General features: G+C 41.7%; 2 protein-coding genes across 8 annotated transcripts in view; both read right to left on the bottom strand.

Annotated features, from left to right (window-relative positions):
- LOC118112000 (protocadherin alpha-C2) overlaps positions 1 to 20,763 on the bottom strand; it is a 169,813-nt gene that overhangs the window by 120,567 nt on the left and 28,483 nt on the right. Inside the window, exons 1-2 of one of the 7 annotated variants that reach the window (XM_047340525.1) lie at positions 14,116 to 16,665; positions 10,627 to 10,642 (exon numbers count right to left, since the gene is read on the bottom strand). The exons of 2 other annotated variants lie outside the window; for them this stretch is intronic. In XM_047340525.1, the coding sequence (XP_047196481.1) occupies positions 10,627 to 10,642; positions 14,116 to 16,457 (2,358 nt within the window). In that variant the 5' untranslated portion in view covers positions 16,458 to 16,665. Of the gene's footprint in view, positions 1 to 3,727; positions 6,272 to 7,322; positions 10,602 to 10,626; positions 14,044 to 14,099; positions 16,666 to 20,763 lie in introns of those variants that run through there. 4 more of the 7 variants (XM_047340524.1, XM_035160975.2, XM_035160974.2 and 1 more) reach the window with 4 other exon arrangements.
- LOC118112641 (protocadherin alpha-8-like) lies at positions 17,780 to 20,234 on the bottom strand. The gene is given in 2 exon segments (XM_035162130.2): positions 17,780 to 17,990; positions 17,992 to 20,234. Coding segments are annotated over 2 exon segments (2,076 nt in total). The 5' UTR covers positions 19,857 to 20,234.

Raw genomic sequence — 20,763 nt, forward strand, 5'->3', positions numbered from 1 at the left:
ACGGCAACGCGGAGCCAAAGAGCATGTGGCAGAAACGAGAGAAGAGAGGGACCACAGAAAAGACGGCAGCAAAAGATGGGGAGATAGAAAAGGGTGGTGTATGAAAGAGGAAACGAAGGACACACACATAAAAGCGGGAAAAGGAGGGCAAGACTGGGATGGGGGAGGGGGAAACAGCAATCCAATATGGAGGGTAAGAATGGAGGAGACTGAGAGGGAAGCTGCAAAAAACAGAGGAGGGAAAAGCAGGGTGCTGTGTGGAACAGAGCAGAGGCAGAACAGAATGCAGAGTACTGCAGGGAGTGGTATATTTTAGCATAACAGCAATATTGTAGTATCTAGCAAATACTCATCAGGTGATGACATATCCCCTCGGCACCCACAAAACAAAAATAGAGCAGATCCTTAGGTGTTATCACAGCAACCTGAAGCTGTGATATTTCCATCAGTGACAAAGAAAAGCAGATTGATTTTAAAAGCTGTTCACTCAAATCAAGATATTCTGCATTTAGCAATTAAACATGCTGGGATATTTAGGACAAAAATGTAGATATGGAAGTATAAACATATAAAATAGAATCTAATCCAGCCTATAGAAAATATAAAATCGAATTATCTACGTTGAAGGTCTTATCGTTGTTTCATACAATGTTTGTTTAGTGGGCAGGTGTCAAGTAACCATGTTATTCAGTGGCAGTGATAATAAGTTCATCCCTTTATAGCTGCACCCTGTAAATAGACTGTTGTTCTTTCTGGAGCTTAAGGTGAAACTTTCAGAATTAAGACCCCCATTGTGGCAAAGTCAAACTTGGTTGCTATTGAAATACAGACAACAAATTAAACCCAGAAAAACAAAAGGCTTTTTAAGGAAGAGTAAAAAATGTACAGTGAAATAAAGCACATGTTTAGAAAGCTTCAAATAAAATGTGAGTAAATAGGTCAGAGAGATGGATCCTTAAAAGGTTGCTAGTGAAAGTCAATGGAATGACTAACTCTCTCAAATTGCTGAATTTACAGTTCGCACAGTCTGCACTCTCCTGCTGGAGCAGCTGTGCCTCCTCTCGCCCCCTCTGACATTTTGCCTCTGCTCTTATACCCTCTCTCCCCATGACAGTGAGTCCAGTTTAATGAGGAAACAAACCTCTCACCCGCTTTACAAAGACAACATACACAGACACGTGAAACGAGGGTCGTTGCACTGTGCAATGCAAACACAATTGCATGGATCTTCTGAGGCAGCCAAGCAGACTGACAAGGCCACTGGAGCAAGCAGCCACAACTCCACCACAGAGAGCATACAGAGGGGAAATACACAGGGTGTATATATGATAAACATGCTGTATTCATGACCTAGTTATGAGTAGTATTATAGTTATAGTTACGGTAGAAAATGTAAAAGATTTGTTGAATACAGACACACACATTGTGTTGATTTTTCAGTAGCTCAGAGAGACATCTACTCTGAATGGCACGAGTTGCAGATCACCCTTGTCTCATCCATTTCCCCCCCTTCAAATGATTCAGGCAAAAGCACCATGGCTTAGTAATTAAAGCTCCTTACAGTTCAGTAAAAGACACTCAACCAGCTCACAGTGCAACCAGAGAGAACTAATGATCCACCGACATCATCCTGCACTGTTAATGAGACACACGCATTTATAATCACATCAATAACACTTTCTTTTCTGTGCATCTGCTGTCCGGGCACACTATCGCACTACTGCAAAAGCACATGATGCCTCACACACACATCAAATATGCCTCACATAAAATATTCATACATACAAGCAAAGGGGTAGTTATTGCTCGCAGAGTAAAGAATAAAACTGGACAGAGGAGCTACAGCGATAGTGTGACCAGCCTCCACGCCATGCAGCCGAGCTGCTGCTCCACTCTGAATCTGAACTGATCCTCTCTCGCTCTGGGTTCAGACCGCACACTGGTTTACTGCTTTGTATACACACACATTTGTCTGACAGTCAGTTCTATAGGTGGGAAATCTAAGGTTGACCCAGTTGTTTGAGAGAAAAGATGATCCCCATACTCTAAAATGTATCTAATTAGAAGCTCAACTACTGCCGACTTCAATATTGCTTCTATATCTGCACCATCTGCTGCCTGATTTTGTTGACATAATCTGCGTTTCCTTCTAAATAAACACATTTTCATTAAATATTGTGAGATGTCTATAGATGAGTTATACAAAAGCCACTTCCCCTCCCCCCATCTCTACTGCTCTCTCTATCCCTCCCTCCCTCCTTCATCCTCTTCCGCTGCTGTTGCTAAGACAGCTCAGTGCATGCTAGTCTGTGGAAACCAGTAGACTCCGAGAGGTGGGTCTCCCAGTGCGTTGCTATGGGCAACACACAGTGTTCGACAGAGAATCAGCCAAGAAGCATGTAGACCTTCACACATGTGATAAAGTATGACCTATTTTTTGGTCGAACAGAAGCAATCATCTGCTCAGGAGCTAGTGTGTGTGCGTGTGTTTGTAAACTGTATGCAGTTCTTTACATCACTGTCTAGTAATTCCATTGTTCAAAGCCAGTCAAATTAAAAAATATAAAAAATATTATTGATCACTGTATTTGCAGTCCTGTAGTGAAGGGCGATGCCTGCTGAAGCACAGTGTCCCAACCCCACCTGACTGGCAGTACATTGTGATTCACTGCACACCATCCGCAGGCTCTCTCTCCCCCTCTCCCTGTCATAGCTCCAGCCATTCATGGCCCATTGAATCACCTCCACTACATCAGCGAGCACAGACCTCAACTTACATCCTGAGACGGCCAGTCTCTCTCTTTGTTCACACGCGAACGGATAGGCAAAGGGAAAAAAATCTGAAACATGTCTAAGAGCATGTAATCGACACAGACCACAATTCATGTGCTCTCAGTTCTTTGAAGAAGACATAGCCTATATATTTTCTATTTAACGATCTGGATATTTAGCAACTGAAAGAGCAGAGACATGGAGGGCAGATGCAGTCAATCAAATGATGCATGTGTTAGGAAAGGCTGTGACAGAAATTGTTGCACTTATGTATTTGCAAATAAGATATAGAACAACACAGTGGCCACAGGAATAGACCAAACTTTTTTAAGAACTGAACATAAACCTCTCCTTCACAGATCTGCTGAACTGAAGCTCATTACACAACCACACACAGTCTGAAATAGGCACATTCCATTCTAAATTATTAATAGTCACATCGGTCAGTGCACTGAACATAAAATTGCAGAACGTCCTAAAATAGAAAGCAGACTGAGATGTAGAGGACAGAATAAGTTTGATATTACTACATACAGTAGCATCTCCCTCATTTAGGTAATTAATTTGTATTTGTTTACAGGAATACACTGTATTAAAATAATACATTCCTTGATAACGTCTGTCATGATAAAAGGAGCGGTTTTGTCATTTATTGATATTAGTTAGATTTTTAAATATATTAGGACACAACAGGACCAACACGGTATCTGCAGTGAGAACCAGCTACACAACCACCTGTAACCTAACAACTCAATTTTTATAAGGACACACAACCTCCTCATTTCGCTTGATTATGATTTTTTTGTTTTGTTCTTGCATAGAGTCAATTCGTATCCAGCTGTTCTGACTCGTTGGTGTTGTTCAGTATTCTGGCACTTAAATCATTATGAACTGCATCGGATGTGTCTGTAGCAGTCATACCAGAACACACCTGACATAAAGGACTTTGTCTTACCTCTCCAGTTGCAGACCTCCTGTCAGGGAGCATTAGTGTATTGGCATGGCTTCCAGGGACTATAGTAGATCCTATACTCATCCTGGGTCCAACTAACATGTAGCGTTTGTCTCCAGATCTGTACTGGATGCTGTGACACAGTGTCCCATCATAATTAGGCTCTGGTAGATATTTAGAAGTGAAGTCTGTGGCCTTTGAGCACTGCATTGAAATCAGCACGATGATACTGACGAGAAAAAGAGCTGAAACTGAGCCCACAGTTATCATCAGGTAAAAAGTCACATTATTGTCCTCATCTGCTTTTGTTGAACTTTTCACATCAGAAGCTGCAAAAGCTTCTTTGGGCTCCACAACTTTGACGATGACAATAGCTGTTGCTGAGAGTGACACGTTCCCATTGTCTTTGACCAGTATGAGCAGCTTGTGCTCAGCCTCGTCTGTCTCTGTGAATGAGCGAAGTGTTCTGATCTGTCCTGTATAGCGGTCCAAACCAAAGAGACTGTGGTCAGTAACTTCCTGCAGTGAAAACAGTAACCAGCCGTTATATCCTATATCAGCGTCATAGGCTCTGACTTTAGTCACCAAGTGTCCAGCGTTCACATTGCGGGGAATCTCCTCCACACCTTCAGCAGAACCGTTGGAGCTGACTGGATACAGGATGACTGGAGCGTTGTCGTTCTGATCCAGAATGAACACGTTCACTGTGACGTTGCTGCTCAGTGACGGAGTTCCAGAATCTGACGCAACAACGTGGAACTGGAAAGTTTTCACCCTTTCAAAGTCAAAACTTTTTAGCGCCATGATGTCTCCATTTTCAGAGTTAATATTTAAAAACTGACCCATACTGTCTCCCCTGCTCTCCCGCTGAATGTGATAAGAAATACCGGCGTTTTCACCAGCGTCTAGATCAGATGCCGTGACTGAAAAGATCGGTGCTACTCTGTCATTATTTTCTCTAATGTAAAATGTATACGGACTCAGTGAAAACTGTGGTACGTTATCGTTCTTATCTGACACGACAACAGTTATTGTCTTTTCAGATGAGAGTGGGGGCTCACCGGTGTCCTTTGCAACAACTGTTAGTTCATAAGAAAACTTTTCTTCCCTGTCGAGTTGGGACTTGGTCACTATGGCGTACATATTATCCTGCAGGGACGGAGAAATAGCGAAAGGAGCATCCTCGCGTATAAAGCAAGAAACTTTTCCATTGAGGCCTGAATCCAAATCATAGACACTGATCAGAGCTACTGTTGTCCCGATTCTGCAGTCCTCAGGAACTGATTTTGAAAATGACGTGACCTCAATCTGTGGAGGATTATCATTAAGGTCGATTACTTTTATTATCACAGTTTTGTCAGTGGACAAAGGAATTGATCCTTTATCTGACGCTTGTATATCAATTTCATAGCTTTTCTTCACTTCAAAATCAATCACACCTATCACTTTAATTTCTCCAGTCTCTGCGTCTATGGTAAATAGTTTTTGCACATTTAAGTCCACTTCTTTGCCAAAGGAGTAAACTATTTCGCTGTTCGCGCTCGCATCCGAATCTGTCGCATTAACCTGTATAACTAACGTGCCAGGGAGTGTGTTTTCATTTAAAATAGCAGAATATGTATCTTGTGTAAAAACTGGCGAATTGTCGTTAACATCAAGCACCTCAATCAGTATTTCTGTTGTTCCAGAGCGCACTGGTCTCCCACCATCAAGAGCTGAAAGCAGAAGCTTGTGTTCCCTCGCAGCCTCCCTGTCTAACTGCTTCTGTAAAACCAGGAAGGGCATCTTACGGTCTTCGCCTCGCTCCTTAACCTCCAAACGAAAGTGGTCATTGTGACTCAGTTTGTACTGCTGAACAGCAAACTGACCCCCGTCTGGGTCGCGGGCGGGTTGGAGCTGGAACCTTGCGCCCGGTAACGTCGATTCAAATATCTGCAGCCGTTTCTCTTTCTCTGGAAAAATGGGGGAGTGGTCGTTTACATCCAGCACCTCTATGGCCACATAATGGATTTCCAGCGGGTTTTCCAGTACCGTTTTAAGGTTGATCACACACGCATCGCTTCGCTCACAGATCTCTTCCCTGTCCACTTTCCTACTGACGTACAGGATGCCGTCGTCTCCGTTCAAGTGAAAAAGAGGTTCCGTTGAACCGCCGACAATACGATACTCTCTGTCTTTCAGCGTCGCCTTGTCAATTCCCAAGTCTTTTGCTAGGTTTCCCACAACACTTCCTTCTTTAACCTCCTCGGATACGGAATATCTAATCTGAGCTGACGCTTCGCTCCACAATGTCATCAATGCCACAATGTAGGCGACGCATCTCCATCGCTCTATCCACGCCTGCCGTCCGCTTTGTTCCATGGTTTGCAAATAGACAGACGAAATAATAACTCCGGACTCTATAGTAGTGTAATAAGGAAATAATATACAGCCTTATTCCTTCGCCAACTGCGCTCCATCGCCAAATCAGTGCTGGGAATGATATGGCGCTAGTTTCTTCTTCAAGCCTTTTTAATGCCAAAAACAGGGTTGGACCTGGAGACGAAACTGTGAGAGACACTATTTGCCAATATATCGACACCATGCGACCCACAACGTTATTGCAGCACTGTTCATTTAAAATATAGTAATATAAAATAACAACGCAGCAGTGAAATCAATGGCCAAAGGAGACAAACAGTTTGGTGTTATGATAAATTAATTACCAATCATTTCTATGAATCAATGGACTTGAGTCACAGTCTCAGTTCCCTCTAAGATTGTTATTTCAAAGAATCTACGCTACCACACAGTCCTCAGGTAGAAACATTTTTAAGAGAAGTGGCTGCTACTGGAAAGACTGTCAGCACCATGGATAGCGACACGTCTGGCTGCATTCAAACATATCAACTGAGGCTCCAGTGAAACACAATGCCTGCATTCTTAAATGTCTTTAAAGGCTTTTACTATGTCCAACTATCCAGCATTTAGTAAACAGGTCAATATGTGTAGGCAAAAAAAAAAAAAAACATATCAGCAATAGACAAGACACAGATGCATCAGGAATGATATACTAGTTCCAAAAGAAATCTGTCCAGAGCAGGTTAGTGTTTTAAATTTTCAACAAATGCGTTCAGCATATTCAAACATTGGTGGTGCAACTCGCCATTGGAATTAATCGTCATTGGGGTAAAATACACCAATTAATCAAGCAGCATGTTCAAAAATAGAACATTTCTCCAAAAGATATGTATCATTTCATTTCAGCTTATATCATTGTCTGTGCCCACATTGCTATCATTTTGTAAAAATAAGGAGACAATTTGTGGCAAATGTCTATTAATTGTTGTTACTTCTCCTGGATCTCTTCAAGGATATAACACCATTAAGGTCTGTGATTCTCTAAATCAATGACCATTTTGAAACCAAATGCACAACCACCTGTAAACCATCAAGTAAACTCAGCAGCAGATCAAAAACACAAAACCTCCCCATTTCCTTCATGTTTCTATAGTCATTTTATGTCCAGCTGTTTGGAAAAGGTGTGTGATTTAGTATTTTTGGCAATTGTATGTTTTGGATGTACATTTCTGCCCTGATAAAAAGCAACATTTCTTACCTCTCCAGATATTCCTCTCCTGTCAGGCAGCATTAGTGTATTGGCATGGCTTCCTGGGACTATAGTAGATCCTATACTCATCCTGGGTCCAACTAACATGTAGCGTTTGTCTCCAGATCTGTACTGGATGCTGTGACACAGTGTCCCATCATAATTAGGCTCTGGTAGATATTTTGAAGTGTAGTCTGTGGACTTTGAGCACTGCATTGAAATCAGCACGATGATACTGACGAGAAAAAGAGCTGAAACTGAGCCCACAGTTATCATCAGGTAAAAAGTCACATTATTGTCCTCATCTGCTTTTGTTGAACTTTTCACATCAGAAGCTGCAAAAGCTTCTTTGGGCTCCACAACTTTGACAATGACAGTAGCGGTTGCTGAGAGTGACACGTTTCCATTGTCTTTGACCAGTATGAGCAGTTTGTGCTCAGCCTCGTCTGTCTCTGTGAATGAGCGAAGTGTTCTGATCTGTCCTGTATAGCGGTCCAAACCAAAGAGACTGTGGTCAGTCACTTCCTGCAGTGAAAACAGTAACCAGCCGTTATATCCTATATCAGCGTCATAGGCTCTGACTTTAGTCACCAAGTGTCCAGCGTTCACATTGCGGGGAATCTCCTCAACACCTTCAGCAGAACCGTTGGAGCTGACTGGATACAGGATGACTGGAGCGTTGTCGTTCTGATCCAGAATGAACACGTTCACTGTGACGTTGCTGCTCAGTGACGGAGTTCCAGAATCTGACGCAACAACGTGGAACTTAAAGGTTTTCAGTGTTTCAAAGTCAAAACTTTTTAGAGCCATGATGTCTCCGTTCTCAGAGTTAATGTTTAGAAATGAAGTCAGTTTATTATCTTCACTTCTATCTCTGAGAATATGATAAGAAATATGTGCATTCTCATTCTCATCAGCATCAAAAGCTTTGACAGAAAACACAGAGGTGCCTGGATTGTTACTCTCTGTGACATAGAAAGTATAGGGGCTCAGTGAAAACTGTGGACTGTTGTCATTCACATCTGACACCACAACACTTATTGTCTTCTCAGACGATAATGGAGGTTGACCAGCGTCTTTTGCAGTTATTGTCAAGTCATAATGTGACTGTTTCTCTCTGTCCAGAGGGGATTTGGTTACTAATGAATACATTTTATCTTGTAAAGATGGTGATAAAGTAAAAGGAACATTCTCAACTATGGAGCAAATTATTTTTCCATTAAGACCAGAGTCGAGGTCATTCACACTGATAAGAGCAACTGTAGTTCCAGGTCGGGAATCTTCAGGGATGGAGCTCGAAAAAGAGGTGACCTCAATCTCAGGTGCATTGTCATTCACATCAACTATCTTGATAATTACACTTTTTTGAGTCGATAGAGGAGCAATACCTTTATCTGATGCCTGTATTTCAAGTTCATATTTATCCTTTTCCTCAAAATTGATTAATCCTTTAACAGTTATTTCACCTGTCGATGGATTAATATCAAAAAGCTTTAACAATCTATGGCTCACACTGTTGCTGAATGAATAAACTACATCTCCATTAGGTCCTTCGTCTACATCAGTTGCATTAACTTGTATGACAATTGTATCTACTGGAATGTTTTCATTCAGCATCACGGAATAAACGTCCTGAGAGAAAACAGGAGCGTTATCATTTATATCTAAAACCTTTACTAGAATATTCATTTCACCAGTTTTTGGAGGTTTTCCTCCATCCAGGGCAGTCAGCACTAATGAGTGACTTTCTGCTGCCTCCCTATCCAAAGATTTTTGCACAATTAAAATGGGTATTTTACCATCTTCTCCCTTATCTTTAACCTCCAGACGGAAGTGGTCGTTTGGGCTGAGTTTATACTGCTGAACAGAAAAATGATCACCGTCTGGATCCCGTGATGCTTTCAGAGGAATACGTACTCCGGGTAACACGGACTCGAACATCTCCAACGTTTTTTCCTTCTCCAGAAAACTTGGAGAGTGATCATTTATATCCAGCACCTCCACTCCCACATAGTGCACCTCCAGTGGGTTTTCTAACACGGTTTTTAGATTGATTAAACACGTACTGCTCTGCGCACACACCTCCTCTCTGTCAATCTTACGGCTCACATACAGGATGCCATCGTTCTGATTTACATGGAAAAGAGGATCCGCGTTACTGGAAACAATGCGATACTTCCTCTCTCTCAGCGTGTTCTTATCTAATCCAAGATCTTTTGCGACATTTCCAACCACAGTTCCTTCGTTAACCTCCTCAGAGATTGAATAGCGTAACTGCGCCGCGGCCACGCTCCACAAAAGCACCGCAACCACAGAGCACATCCATCGTCCTCTCGCCCTCCTCGTCTCCCATCCTCTTTGTTTCATGATCCCAAACAAAACTGTTAACGATTCCTCGCAGGATCAGTAATCGCATTGAAATGAATGCAATCAAGACATCCGATTTTGCCAATGGTCACTGTGTTTCAAAAATGGTGAAAATACTGGACAATATTTATAAAGGTATCGCAGAACACCGACTCCCGTCAGCGTCGGATTCAGTGCGCTACAAAGAGGCGGAACCAAACAACAGTGACGACGAGCTAGAGTCGTTATTTTCCTAAAACACTGACACCATGCGATCACACTGTTCACGACAACGAAATTTAAGTTTTTAAGTCTTTTTTTTTAACGAAGGTGTTATTTCTTTTAAGCTTGACTCTGAGGTTCTGGACAAATGCTACATCAGGCTAAAATACCAAGAAAAGCATTTTTTCCTCTTAATAAATGTGCAGGCATTAAATCCTCCAACAATTCTTGATCTGTGAGCATACATTTGAATTTGATTTGTTTTTAAAAACATGAATTAATAATTAATGTGACCCTGAACATCTCTTGTAAAGGTACATTAGGGTAGAACCTGTCAGAACCAGAAAGTTTACTTCAGCAAGGCCACATGTATGAGTTTGGAAAACTAAAATCTCAATGTGGTCTGAAAGAAAGTGCAACATGTTTGACAATGTGCGAACTGTGCAACTCACACCAATGTGTTTTCAGACAATGGAGGGAAAAGGCAGAGATAACAAAATAACAAATGTACAATAAGACAGCATTCACGTCAGTATCAACTTTGCTATATTTACTTCTATGACAAAAAGCGAGAACAACATTATTAAAAGTGCAACTGGAAACAGTAGTTTCCCCTCAAATACCCTGCTTAAACCAATTATATGTTGATGCCAAGCAAGTGACACGTGAAATGAACAAATGAACGGACAAATTAATAAAATTCCCATCGGGCACAAGCTTGGTTTTCTCACAAAAAAAGTCTTACCTCTCCAGATATCCCTCTCCTGTCAGGCAGCATTAGTGTGTTGGCATGGCTTCCTGGGACTATAGTAGATCCTATACTCATCCTGGGTCCAACTAACATGTAGCGTTTGTCTCCAGATCTGTACTGGATGCTGTGACACAGTGTCCCATCATAATTAGGCTCTGGTAGATATTTAGAAGTGAAGTCTGTGGACTTTGAGCACTGCATTGAAATCAGCACGATGATACTGACGAGAAAAAGAGCTGAAACTGAGCCCACAGTTATCATCAGGTAAAAAGTCACATTATTGTCCTCATCTGCTTTTGTTGAACTTTTCACATCAGAAGCTGCAAAAGCTTCTTTGGGCTCCACAACTTTGACAATGACAGTAGCTGTTGCTGAGAGTGACACGTTCCCATTGTCTTTGACCAGTATGAGCAGTTTGTGCTCAGCCTCGTCTGTCTCTGTGAATGAGCGAAGTGTTCTGATCTGTCCTGTATAGCGGTCCAAAGCAAAGAGACTGTGGTCAGTAACTTCCTGCAGTGAAAACAGTAACCAGCCGTTATATCCTATATCAGCGTCATAGGCTCTGACTTTAGTCACCAAGTGTCCAGCGTTCACATTGCGGGGAATCTCCTCAACACCTTCAGCAGAACCGTTGGAGCTGACTGGATACAGGATGACTGGAGCGTTGTCGTTCTGATCCAGAATGAACACGTTCACTGTGACGTTGCTGCTCAGTGACGGAGTTCCAGAATCTGACGCAACAACGTGGAACTTAAAGGTTTTCAGTGTTTCAAAGTCAAAACTTTTTAGAGCCATGATGTCTCCGTTCTCAGAGTTAATGTTTAGAAATGAAGTCAGTTTATTATCTTCACTTCTATCTCTGAGAATATGATAAGAAATATGTGCATTCTCATTCTCATCAGCATCAAAAGCTTTGACAGAAAACACAGAGGTGCCTGGATTGTTACTCTCTGTGACATAGAAAGTATAGGGGCTTAGTGAAAACTGTGGACTGTTGTCATTCACATCTGACACCACAACACTTATTGTCTTCTCAGACGATAATGGAGGTTGACCAGCGTCTTTTGCAGTTATTGTCAGGTCATAATGTGACTGTTTCTCTCGGTCCAGAGGGGATTTGGTTACTAATGAATACATTTTATCTTGTAAAGATGGTGATATAGTAAAAGGAACATTCTCAACTATGGAGCAAATAACTTTTCCATTAAGACCAGAGTCGAGGTCATTCACACTGATAAGAGCAACTGTAGTTCCAGGTCTGGAATCTTCAGGGATGGAGCTCGAAAAAGAGGTGACCTCAATCTCTGGTGCATTGTCATTCACATCAACTATCTTGATAATGACACTTTTTTGAGTCGATAGAGGAGCAAGACCTTTATCTGATGCTTGGATTTCAATTTCGTATTTATCCTTTTCCTCAAAGTTGATTAATCCTTTAACACTTATCTCACCTGTCGATGGATTAATATCAAAAAGCTTTAACAATCTATGGCTCACACTTTTGCTAAATGAATAAACTACATCTCCATTAGGTCCTTCGTCTACATCAGTTGCATTAACTTGTATGACAATTGTTTCTACTGGAACGTTTTCATGTAGTATCACAGAATAAACGTCCTGAGAGAAAACAGGAGTGTTATCATTCACATCTAAAACCTTTACTAGAATATTCATTTCACCAGTTTTTGGAGGTTTTCCTCCATCCAGGGCAGTCAGCACTAATGAGTGACTTTCTGCTGCCTCCCTATCCAAAGATTTTTGCACAATTAAAATGGGTATTTTACCATCTTCTCCCTTATCTTTAACTTCCAGGCGGAAGTGATCGTTTGGGCTGAGTTTATACTGCTGAACAGAAAAATGACCGCCGTCTGGATCCCGTGATGCTTTCAGAGGAATACGTACTCCGGGTAACACAGACTCTGAAATATCTAAGGTCGTCTCCTTCTCTGGGAAACTGGGAGAATGATCATTTATATCCAGGACCTCCACTCCCACATAGTGCACCTCCAGTGGGTTTTCTAACACGGTTTTTAGATTGATTAAACACGTACTGCTCTGCGCACACACCTCCTCTCTGTCAATCTTCCGGCTCACATACAGGATGCCATCGTTCTGATTTACATGGAAAAGAGGATCCGCGTTACTGGAAACAATGCGATACTTCCTCTCTCTCAGTGTGCTCTTATCTAATCCAAGATCTTTTGCGACGTTTCCAACCACAGTCCCTTCGTTAACCTCCTCAGAGATTGAATACCGTAATTGCGCCGCGGCCACGCTCCACAAAAGCACCGCAACCAAGCAGCTGACCAAACATCCATGCGCCCTTCCTGGCTCGCGTCGTCTTTGTTCCATGATCAAACGCGAAATCCTGCGTGTTCCTTCACAAAAACAGTTACTTCCCTTTAAAAACAGTATCCAACACGTCCCGATATGTAAATATGCATTTTCTTCCTGTACGTGTAGAAATCCGGGAAGGTGCACAAGCACAGAGACGATCCTTTCAGGATCGAAGCGAGAACGTTATCAAGAGGCGGACCCGAAACAGCGATGATGACGAGCACGTGTAACGCGGACTTTTTACATTACACTGACACCATGCGTCCTTATTTCTCACTGTGGAAAACTGAGGGATGCAGGTTGTACAGTGAGTCAATCGTGGATTCATTTTTAGCACCTCCAAACCTTTGAAAACCATATACAAACAATGGAACACAAAACCTTTTTAAAAGTGTTACAGCAAACAAACTATATTTCCAAAAATTGCACATACCTACGGTGAGCATTTGTTTACTATCCTGTGAATTGAGACAATATATGATATTAGTATCAGATAATTAAGCCAAACACTTTCAACACCATTCAGAGGTGACATGTCGCAGTTCAGTAGGCCTGTATAATTTTAATGAAGTAATCGTCACTTATTTCAAAGTTGAGTGGTGCTGGGTCGACTTTACCAAGCCTTTCACACCCACACACTGCACTTGTTATTTTGCAGAATAGTAAAGCTTACTTTTTCATCACATGGTGCTCATGTTTAGGTTCTGAGGAGGCACACAAATCAGTCAGATACAAATTAGCTTTCATTCCCTCCCCTGAAATGCAAATGTCTAATCTCATGTAAAATTGTAAAATTTGAATGGCTGAAATCAGCATTAAACAGTAAAACAAAATACCACCAAAGAGAAAAAGAGCTACAAGCATTTCTCATGGCCTCAGACAAAGTGGAGAATGTTAAACCTCTGCATGAGGTCAGAATTTTTCTGAAAGAGTGAATGAAAATATTCTCAAAGCCAGAGACCTAAAAAAGCTATGTTATTGCCAAAACGTAATCCAAAAGGGTGTGAAGTCATCATTGCATAGAAAGAGCAAGCCAGCGAATGAAGCAAAATCTCACTCAATGAGACATTGCTGGTGTTCTGCAGACAAACAGCACAGTCACCTCACAGTTTCAACATACGTAATCTTACCTCGCCAGTTGCAGACCTCCTGTCAGGCAGCATTAGTGTATTGGCATGGCTTCCTGGGACTATAGTAGATCCTATACTCATCCTGGGTCCAACTAGCATGTAGCGTTTGTCTCCAGATCTGTACTGGATGCTGTGACACAGTGTCCCATCATAATTAGGCTCTGGTAGATATTTAGAAGTGAAGTCTGTGGACTTTGAGCACTGCATTGAAATCAGCACGATGATACTGACGAGAAAAAGAGCTGAAACTGAGCCCACAGTTATCATCAGGTAAAAAGTCACATTATTGTCCTCATCTGCTTTTGTTGAACTTTTAACATCAGAAGCTGCAAAAGCTTCTTTGGGCTCCACGACTTTGACGATGACAGTAGCTGTTGCTGAGAGTGACACGTTCCCATTGTCTTTGACCAGTATGAGCAGTTTGTGCTCAGCCTCGTCTGTCTCTGTGAATGAGCGAAGTGTTCTGATCTGTCCTGTATAGCGGTCCAAGCCGAAGAGACTGTGGTCAGTAACTTGCTGCAGTGAAAACAGTAACCAGCCGTTATATCCTATATCAGCGTCATAGGCTCTGACTTTAGTCACCAAGTGTCCTGCGTTCACATTGCGGGAAATCTCCTCCACACCTTCAGCAGAACCGTTGGAGCTGACTGGATACAGGATGACTGGAGCGTTGTCGTTCTGATCCAGAATGAACACGTTCACTGTGACGTTGCTGCTCAGTGACGGAGTTCCAGAATCTGAGGCTACAACGTGGAATTGGAAAGTTTTGAGTGTTTCAAAGTCAAAACTTTTTAGCGCCATGATGTCTCCGTTCTCAGAGTTAATATTTAGAAATGAAGTCAGTTTATTATCTTTGCTTCCATCTCTGAGAATATGATAAGAAATATGTGCATTCTCATTCTCATCAGCATCAAAAGCTTTGACAGAAAACACAGAGGTGCCTGGATTGTTACTCTCTGTGACATAGAAAGTATAGGGGCTCAGTGAAAACTGTGGACTGTTGTCATTCACATCTGACACCACAACACTTATTGTCTTCTCAGACGATAATGGAGGTTGACCAGCGTCTTTTGCAGTTATTGTCAAGTCATAATGTGACTGTTTCTCTCTGTCCAGAGGGGATTTGGTTACTAATGAATACATTTTATCTTCTAAAGATGGTGATAAAGTGAAAGGAACATTCTCAACTATGGAACAAATAACTTTACCATTAAGACCAGAGTCCAAGTCATTTACACTGATAAGAGCGACTGTAGTTCCAGGTCTGGAATCTTCAGGGATGGAGCTTGAAAGTGAAGTGACCTCAATCTCAGGTGTGTTGTCATTCACATCAACTATCTTGATAATGACGCTTTTTTCTGTAACCAGTGGTGCAAGACCTTTATCTGATGCTTGAATTTCAATGTCATATTTGTCTTTCTCCTCATAGTCTATTAAACCTTTCACAATTATCTCGCCTGTTGAGGGATTTATATCAAACAGTCTTAATAACTTCTGATTGATACTGTTGGTAAATGAGTAAACAACTTCTCCGTTTTGTCCTTCATCGTTGTCAGTTGCATTCACTTGTATGACTGTTGTGCCTACTGGCACATTTTCATTGAGCATTACAGAATAAACATCTTTAGTGAAAACAGGAGCGTTATCATTCACATCTAGAACATTTACTAAAATATTCATTTCACCAGATTTCGGTGGTTTACCCCCATCCAGTGCAGTCAGTAATAAAGAATGGCTTCCTGCAGTTTCCCTGTCCAAAGATTTTTGAATTACTAATATTGGTATTTTACCATCGTCTCCTTTATCCTTAACTTCCAAACGAAAATTATCATTGTCTGTAAGTTTATAATGTTGCACGGTAAAATGACCACTGTCTGGATCCCGTGATGCTTTTAGCTGAATACGTACACCGGGTAACACAGACTCTGAAATCTCTAACGTTGTCTCCGTCTCTGGAAAACTCGGAGAATGATCATTTATGTCCAGCACCTCCACTCCCACATAGTGCACCTCCAGTGGGTTTTCTAACACGGTTTTTAGATTGATTAAACATGTACTGCTCTGCGCACACACGTCCTCTCTGTCAATCTTTCGACTCACATACAGGATGCCATCGTTCTGATTTACATGGAAAAGAGGATCCGCGTTACTGGAAACAATGCGATACTTCCTCTCTCTCAGCGTGTTCTTATCTAATCCAAGATCTTTTGCGACGTTTCCAACCACCGTTCCTTCGTTTACTTCCTCGGGGACTGAATATCGTATTTGCGCCGCGGCCACGCTCCACAAAAGCACCGCAACCAAGCAGCTGACCAAACATCCATGCGCCGTTCGCCCGTCGCGTCTTCTTTGTTCCATCGTTACACACGTATCAGTCAAAAATCCGTCAGACAAACGATCACTTCGTTAAACTGGCAACATCCAACTCTTAGACGTGTGAAAATGTTCATCCTCTTCCAACAACGACAGACATGATGGGGAACAGTTTTTACGAAGGCAGCGGTATAAGCTCAGAAACGACTGCATCGGCTGGTGGACTCCCGAAAGAGGTGGAACCGGAGTGCCACGACGAAGAGCTCGGAGGTCGGAGGCACCTTTCTGATGTTACACTGACACCATGCGATATAAATTCTCGCAGCAAAAATCAAAAGCCACCGGTATTTCAGCCGAATTGCATTTTTGTGCAGTGTAGTGGTGTCCAGATAGAGGTCGATTTAAGTATTTGTAGTTGCTGCTTTATGACGGCACAGCAGATCCATTTAATAGAGACATAGAGGGAAGCCTCTTAAAATGTTTAGAGGAGTCTACATAACACTTAAAAATATATCAATATATTGACATCAAGTGGTATGATTTAAAATAGTATGATACAGTCAGAAAGAGGTTTGACAGTTTATGAACACTGTGGGTAATCTGAGCTCTCACATTCAGCACCATGGTCAGCGACCAAACCAACTGAATTTAGATCTTTCCACCTCCATTTGATGATAGTCTTCAATTTCAAGTTTTAATTGTTAACAAACCTATGACATCTAAAATGTTATTTCACTGGAAATGTGACCATATACATGGTTAACTTTGCAAAAGGGAATTACATTATAACGATTGCATCCATGTAAAAACTTCCTTAAGTGACACTGTGCAGATATAAAGCTCTATACTAAAAACCTCACCTCTATCTGAAAGAGTTCATTTAGATATTGACAAAGAAGAAGACTACAAAAATCCATATTGTTGCCAAAACTTAGTCCAAAAGGCACATGATATCATAACTGTCATGGGAAACCAAAGCCGGCAAATCCAAAGCCACGTTATGCAAAATCTTACTCACTGAGACATAGTTGATGTTTGGCAGACAGATAACACAGTTAGTCACCTCACAATTTTCACATGTGTAATCTTACCTCTCCAGATATCCCTCTCCTGTCAGGCAGCATTAGTGTATTGGCATGGCTTCCTGGGACTATAGTAGATCCTATACTCATCCTGGGTCCAACTAACATGTAGCGTTTGTCTCCAGATCTGTACTGGATGCTGTGACACAGTGTCCCATCATAATTAGGCTCTGGTAGATATTTAGAAGTGAAGTCTGTGGACTTTGAGCACTGCATTGAAATCAGCACGATGATACTGACGAGAAAAGAGCTGAAACTGAGCCCACAGTTATCATCAGGTAAAAGTCACATTATTGTCCTCATCTGCTTTTGTTGAACTTTTACATCAGAAGCTGCAAAAGCTTCTTTGGGCTCCACAACTTTGACAATGACAGTAGCTGTTGCTGAGAGTGACACGTTCCCATTGTCTTTGACCAGTATGAGCAGTTTGTGCTCAGCCTCGTCTGTCTCTGTGAATGAGCGAAGTGTTCTGATCTGTCCTGTATAGCGGTAGACCAAAGAGACTGTGGTCAGTAACTTCCTGCAGTGAAAACAGTAACCAGCCGTTATATCCTATATCAGCGTCATAGGCTCTGACTTTAGTCACCAAGTGTCCTGCGTTCACATTGCGGGGAATCTCCTCCACACCTTCAGCAGAACCGTTGGAGCTGACTGGATACAGGATGACTGGAGCGTTATCGTTCTGATCCAGAATGAACACGTTCACTGTGACGTTGCTGCTCAGTGACGGAGTTCCAGAATCTGACGCAACAACGTGGAACTGGAAAGTTTTCACTGTTTCAAAGTCAAAACTTTTTAGAGCCATGATGTCTCCGTTCTCAGAATTAATGTTTAGAAATGAAGTTAGTTTATTATCTTCACTTCTATCTCTGAGAATATGATAAGAAATATGTGCATTCTCATTCTCATCCACATCAAAAGCTTTAACAGAAAACACAGAGGTGCCTGGATTGTTACTCTCTGTGACATAGAAAGTATAGGGGCTCAGTGAAAACTGTGGACTGTTGTCATTCACATCTGACACCACAACACTTATTGTCTTCTCAGACGATAATGGAGGTTGACCAGCATCTTTTGCAGTTATTGTCAGGTCATAATGTGACTGTTTCTCTCTGTCCAGAGGGGATTTGGTTACTAATGAATACATTGTATCTTGTAAAGATGGTGATAAAGTAAAAGGAACATTCTCACCGATTGAGCAAATAACTTTTCCATTAAGACCAGAGTCCAAGTCATTTACACTGATAAGAGCAACTGTAGTTCCAGGTCTGGAGTCTTCAGGGATGGAGCTCGAAAAAGAGGTGACCTCAATCTCAGGTGCATTGTCATTCACATCAACTATCTTGATAACTACACTTTTTTGAGTCGATAGAGGAACAAGACCTTTATCTGATGCCTGTATGTCAATCTCATGTTTGTCTTTCTCCTCATAGTCTATTAAACCTTTCACAATTATTTCACCTGTAGATGGATTAATATCAAAAAGCTTCAACAACCTACGATTAACGATATTGCTAAATGAAAAAACTACCTCTCCACCAGGACCATCGTCTACATCAGTTGCGTTCACTTGTATGACTGTTTTTCCGATAGGGGCATTCTCATCGAGCATCACAGAATAAACGTCCTGAGAGAAAACAGGAGCGTTATCATTTATATCTAAAACTTTTACTAGTATATTCATTTCACCAGATTTCGGTGGTTTTCCTCCATCCAGGGCAGTCAGCACTAATGAGTGACTTTCTGCTGCCTCCCTATCCAAAGATTTTTGCACAATTAAAATGGGTATTTTACCATCTTCTCCCTTATCTTTCACTTCCAGGTGGAAGTGTTCGTTTTGGCTGAGTCTATATTGCTGAACAGAAAATGCTCCACCGTCTGGATCTCGTGCGGGTTGCAGAGGAATACGCACTCCCGGTAACACAGATTCTGGAATCTCCAACGTTTTGTCTTCATCTGGGAAACTGGGAGAATGATCATTTATATCCAGCACCTCCACTCCCACATAGTGCACCTCCAGTGGGTTTTCTAACACGGTTTTTAGATTGATTAAACACGTACTGCTCTGCGCACACACCTCCTCTCTGTCAATCTTCCGGCTCACATACAGGATGCCATCGTTCTGATTTACATGGAAAAGAGGATCCGCGTTACTGGAAACAATGCGATACTTCCTCTCTCTCAGCGTGTTCTTATCTAATCCAAGATCTTTTGCGACGTTTCCGACCACAGTTCCTTCGTTAACCTCCTCCCGGACTGAATATCGTATTTGCGCCGCGGCCACGCTCCACAAAAGCACCGCAACCAAGCAGCTGACCAAACATCCATGCGCCGTTCGTCCCTCGCGTCTTCTTTGTTCCATCGTTACACACGTATCAGTCAAAAATCCGTCAAACAAACGATCACTTCGTTAAACTGGCAACATCCAACTCTTAGACGTGTGAAAATGTCCCTCCTCTTCCAACAACGACAGACATGATGGGGAACAGTTTTTACAAAGGCAGCGGTATAAGCTCAGAAACGACTGCATCGGCTGGTGGACTCCCGAAAGAGGTGGAACCGGAGCGCCACGATGACGTGCTCGTGCTGGGCTCCTTTTTGATGTTACACTGACACCATGCGATGTAAATTCTCGCAGCAAGAATCTAAAGCCATTGGTAGCCTATTGTAGTTTTTTTTTGCAACGAAAGAGTCCACAAATAGCGAGTTCAATTAAAAATATCTGTAGTGGCTGCTCTCTGTCAGCATAGCAAATCGTTTTATAAAAATAAAGAGAAAAGCTTCTCAAAATGTTTTCACGAGTCTACATAACAACTAAAAATATATTCAAATCATAACATCCAGTGGTATGAGTCAACACAGGGGGACAGAGTCAGCAAATGGTTCACATCATGTCTACAGTTTAAGAACACAGTGTTTAATCTGAGCTCTCACGTTCAGCACCATGGCCAGCGACAGAAACTAATTTAAAATCCCTCAGTTTAAGTGTTCAATTCCAAGTTTTAATTGTTTACAAACGTATTAAATAACGTTTTTTCACTGGAAATGCAACCATATGCGTTAACTTTGCACAAGGGATTTCATTATTACAACAGCAAACATGTATGAACTCCCATAAGTGCAACTGTGCAAAGAACAAACTCAATAGTTTATTCCTCACCTTTATCTGAAAGAGTTAATGAAGATATTCATGAAGAATGACACGCGTCAGAAAATCCAAAGCCATATTATGCAAAGTCTTACTCAATGAGACAAAGTAGATGTTTTGC

This window comes from Hippoglossus stenolepis, chromosome 7, assembly GCF_022539355.2.
Source record: "Hippoglossus stenolepis isolate QCI-W04-F060 chromosome 7, HSTE1.2, whole genome shotgun sequence".
NCBI lineage: Eukaryota > Metazoa > Chordata > Actinopteri > Pleuronectiformes > Pleuronectidae > Hippoglossus > Hippoglossus stenolepis.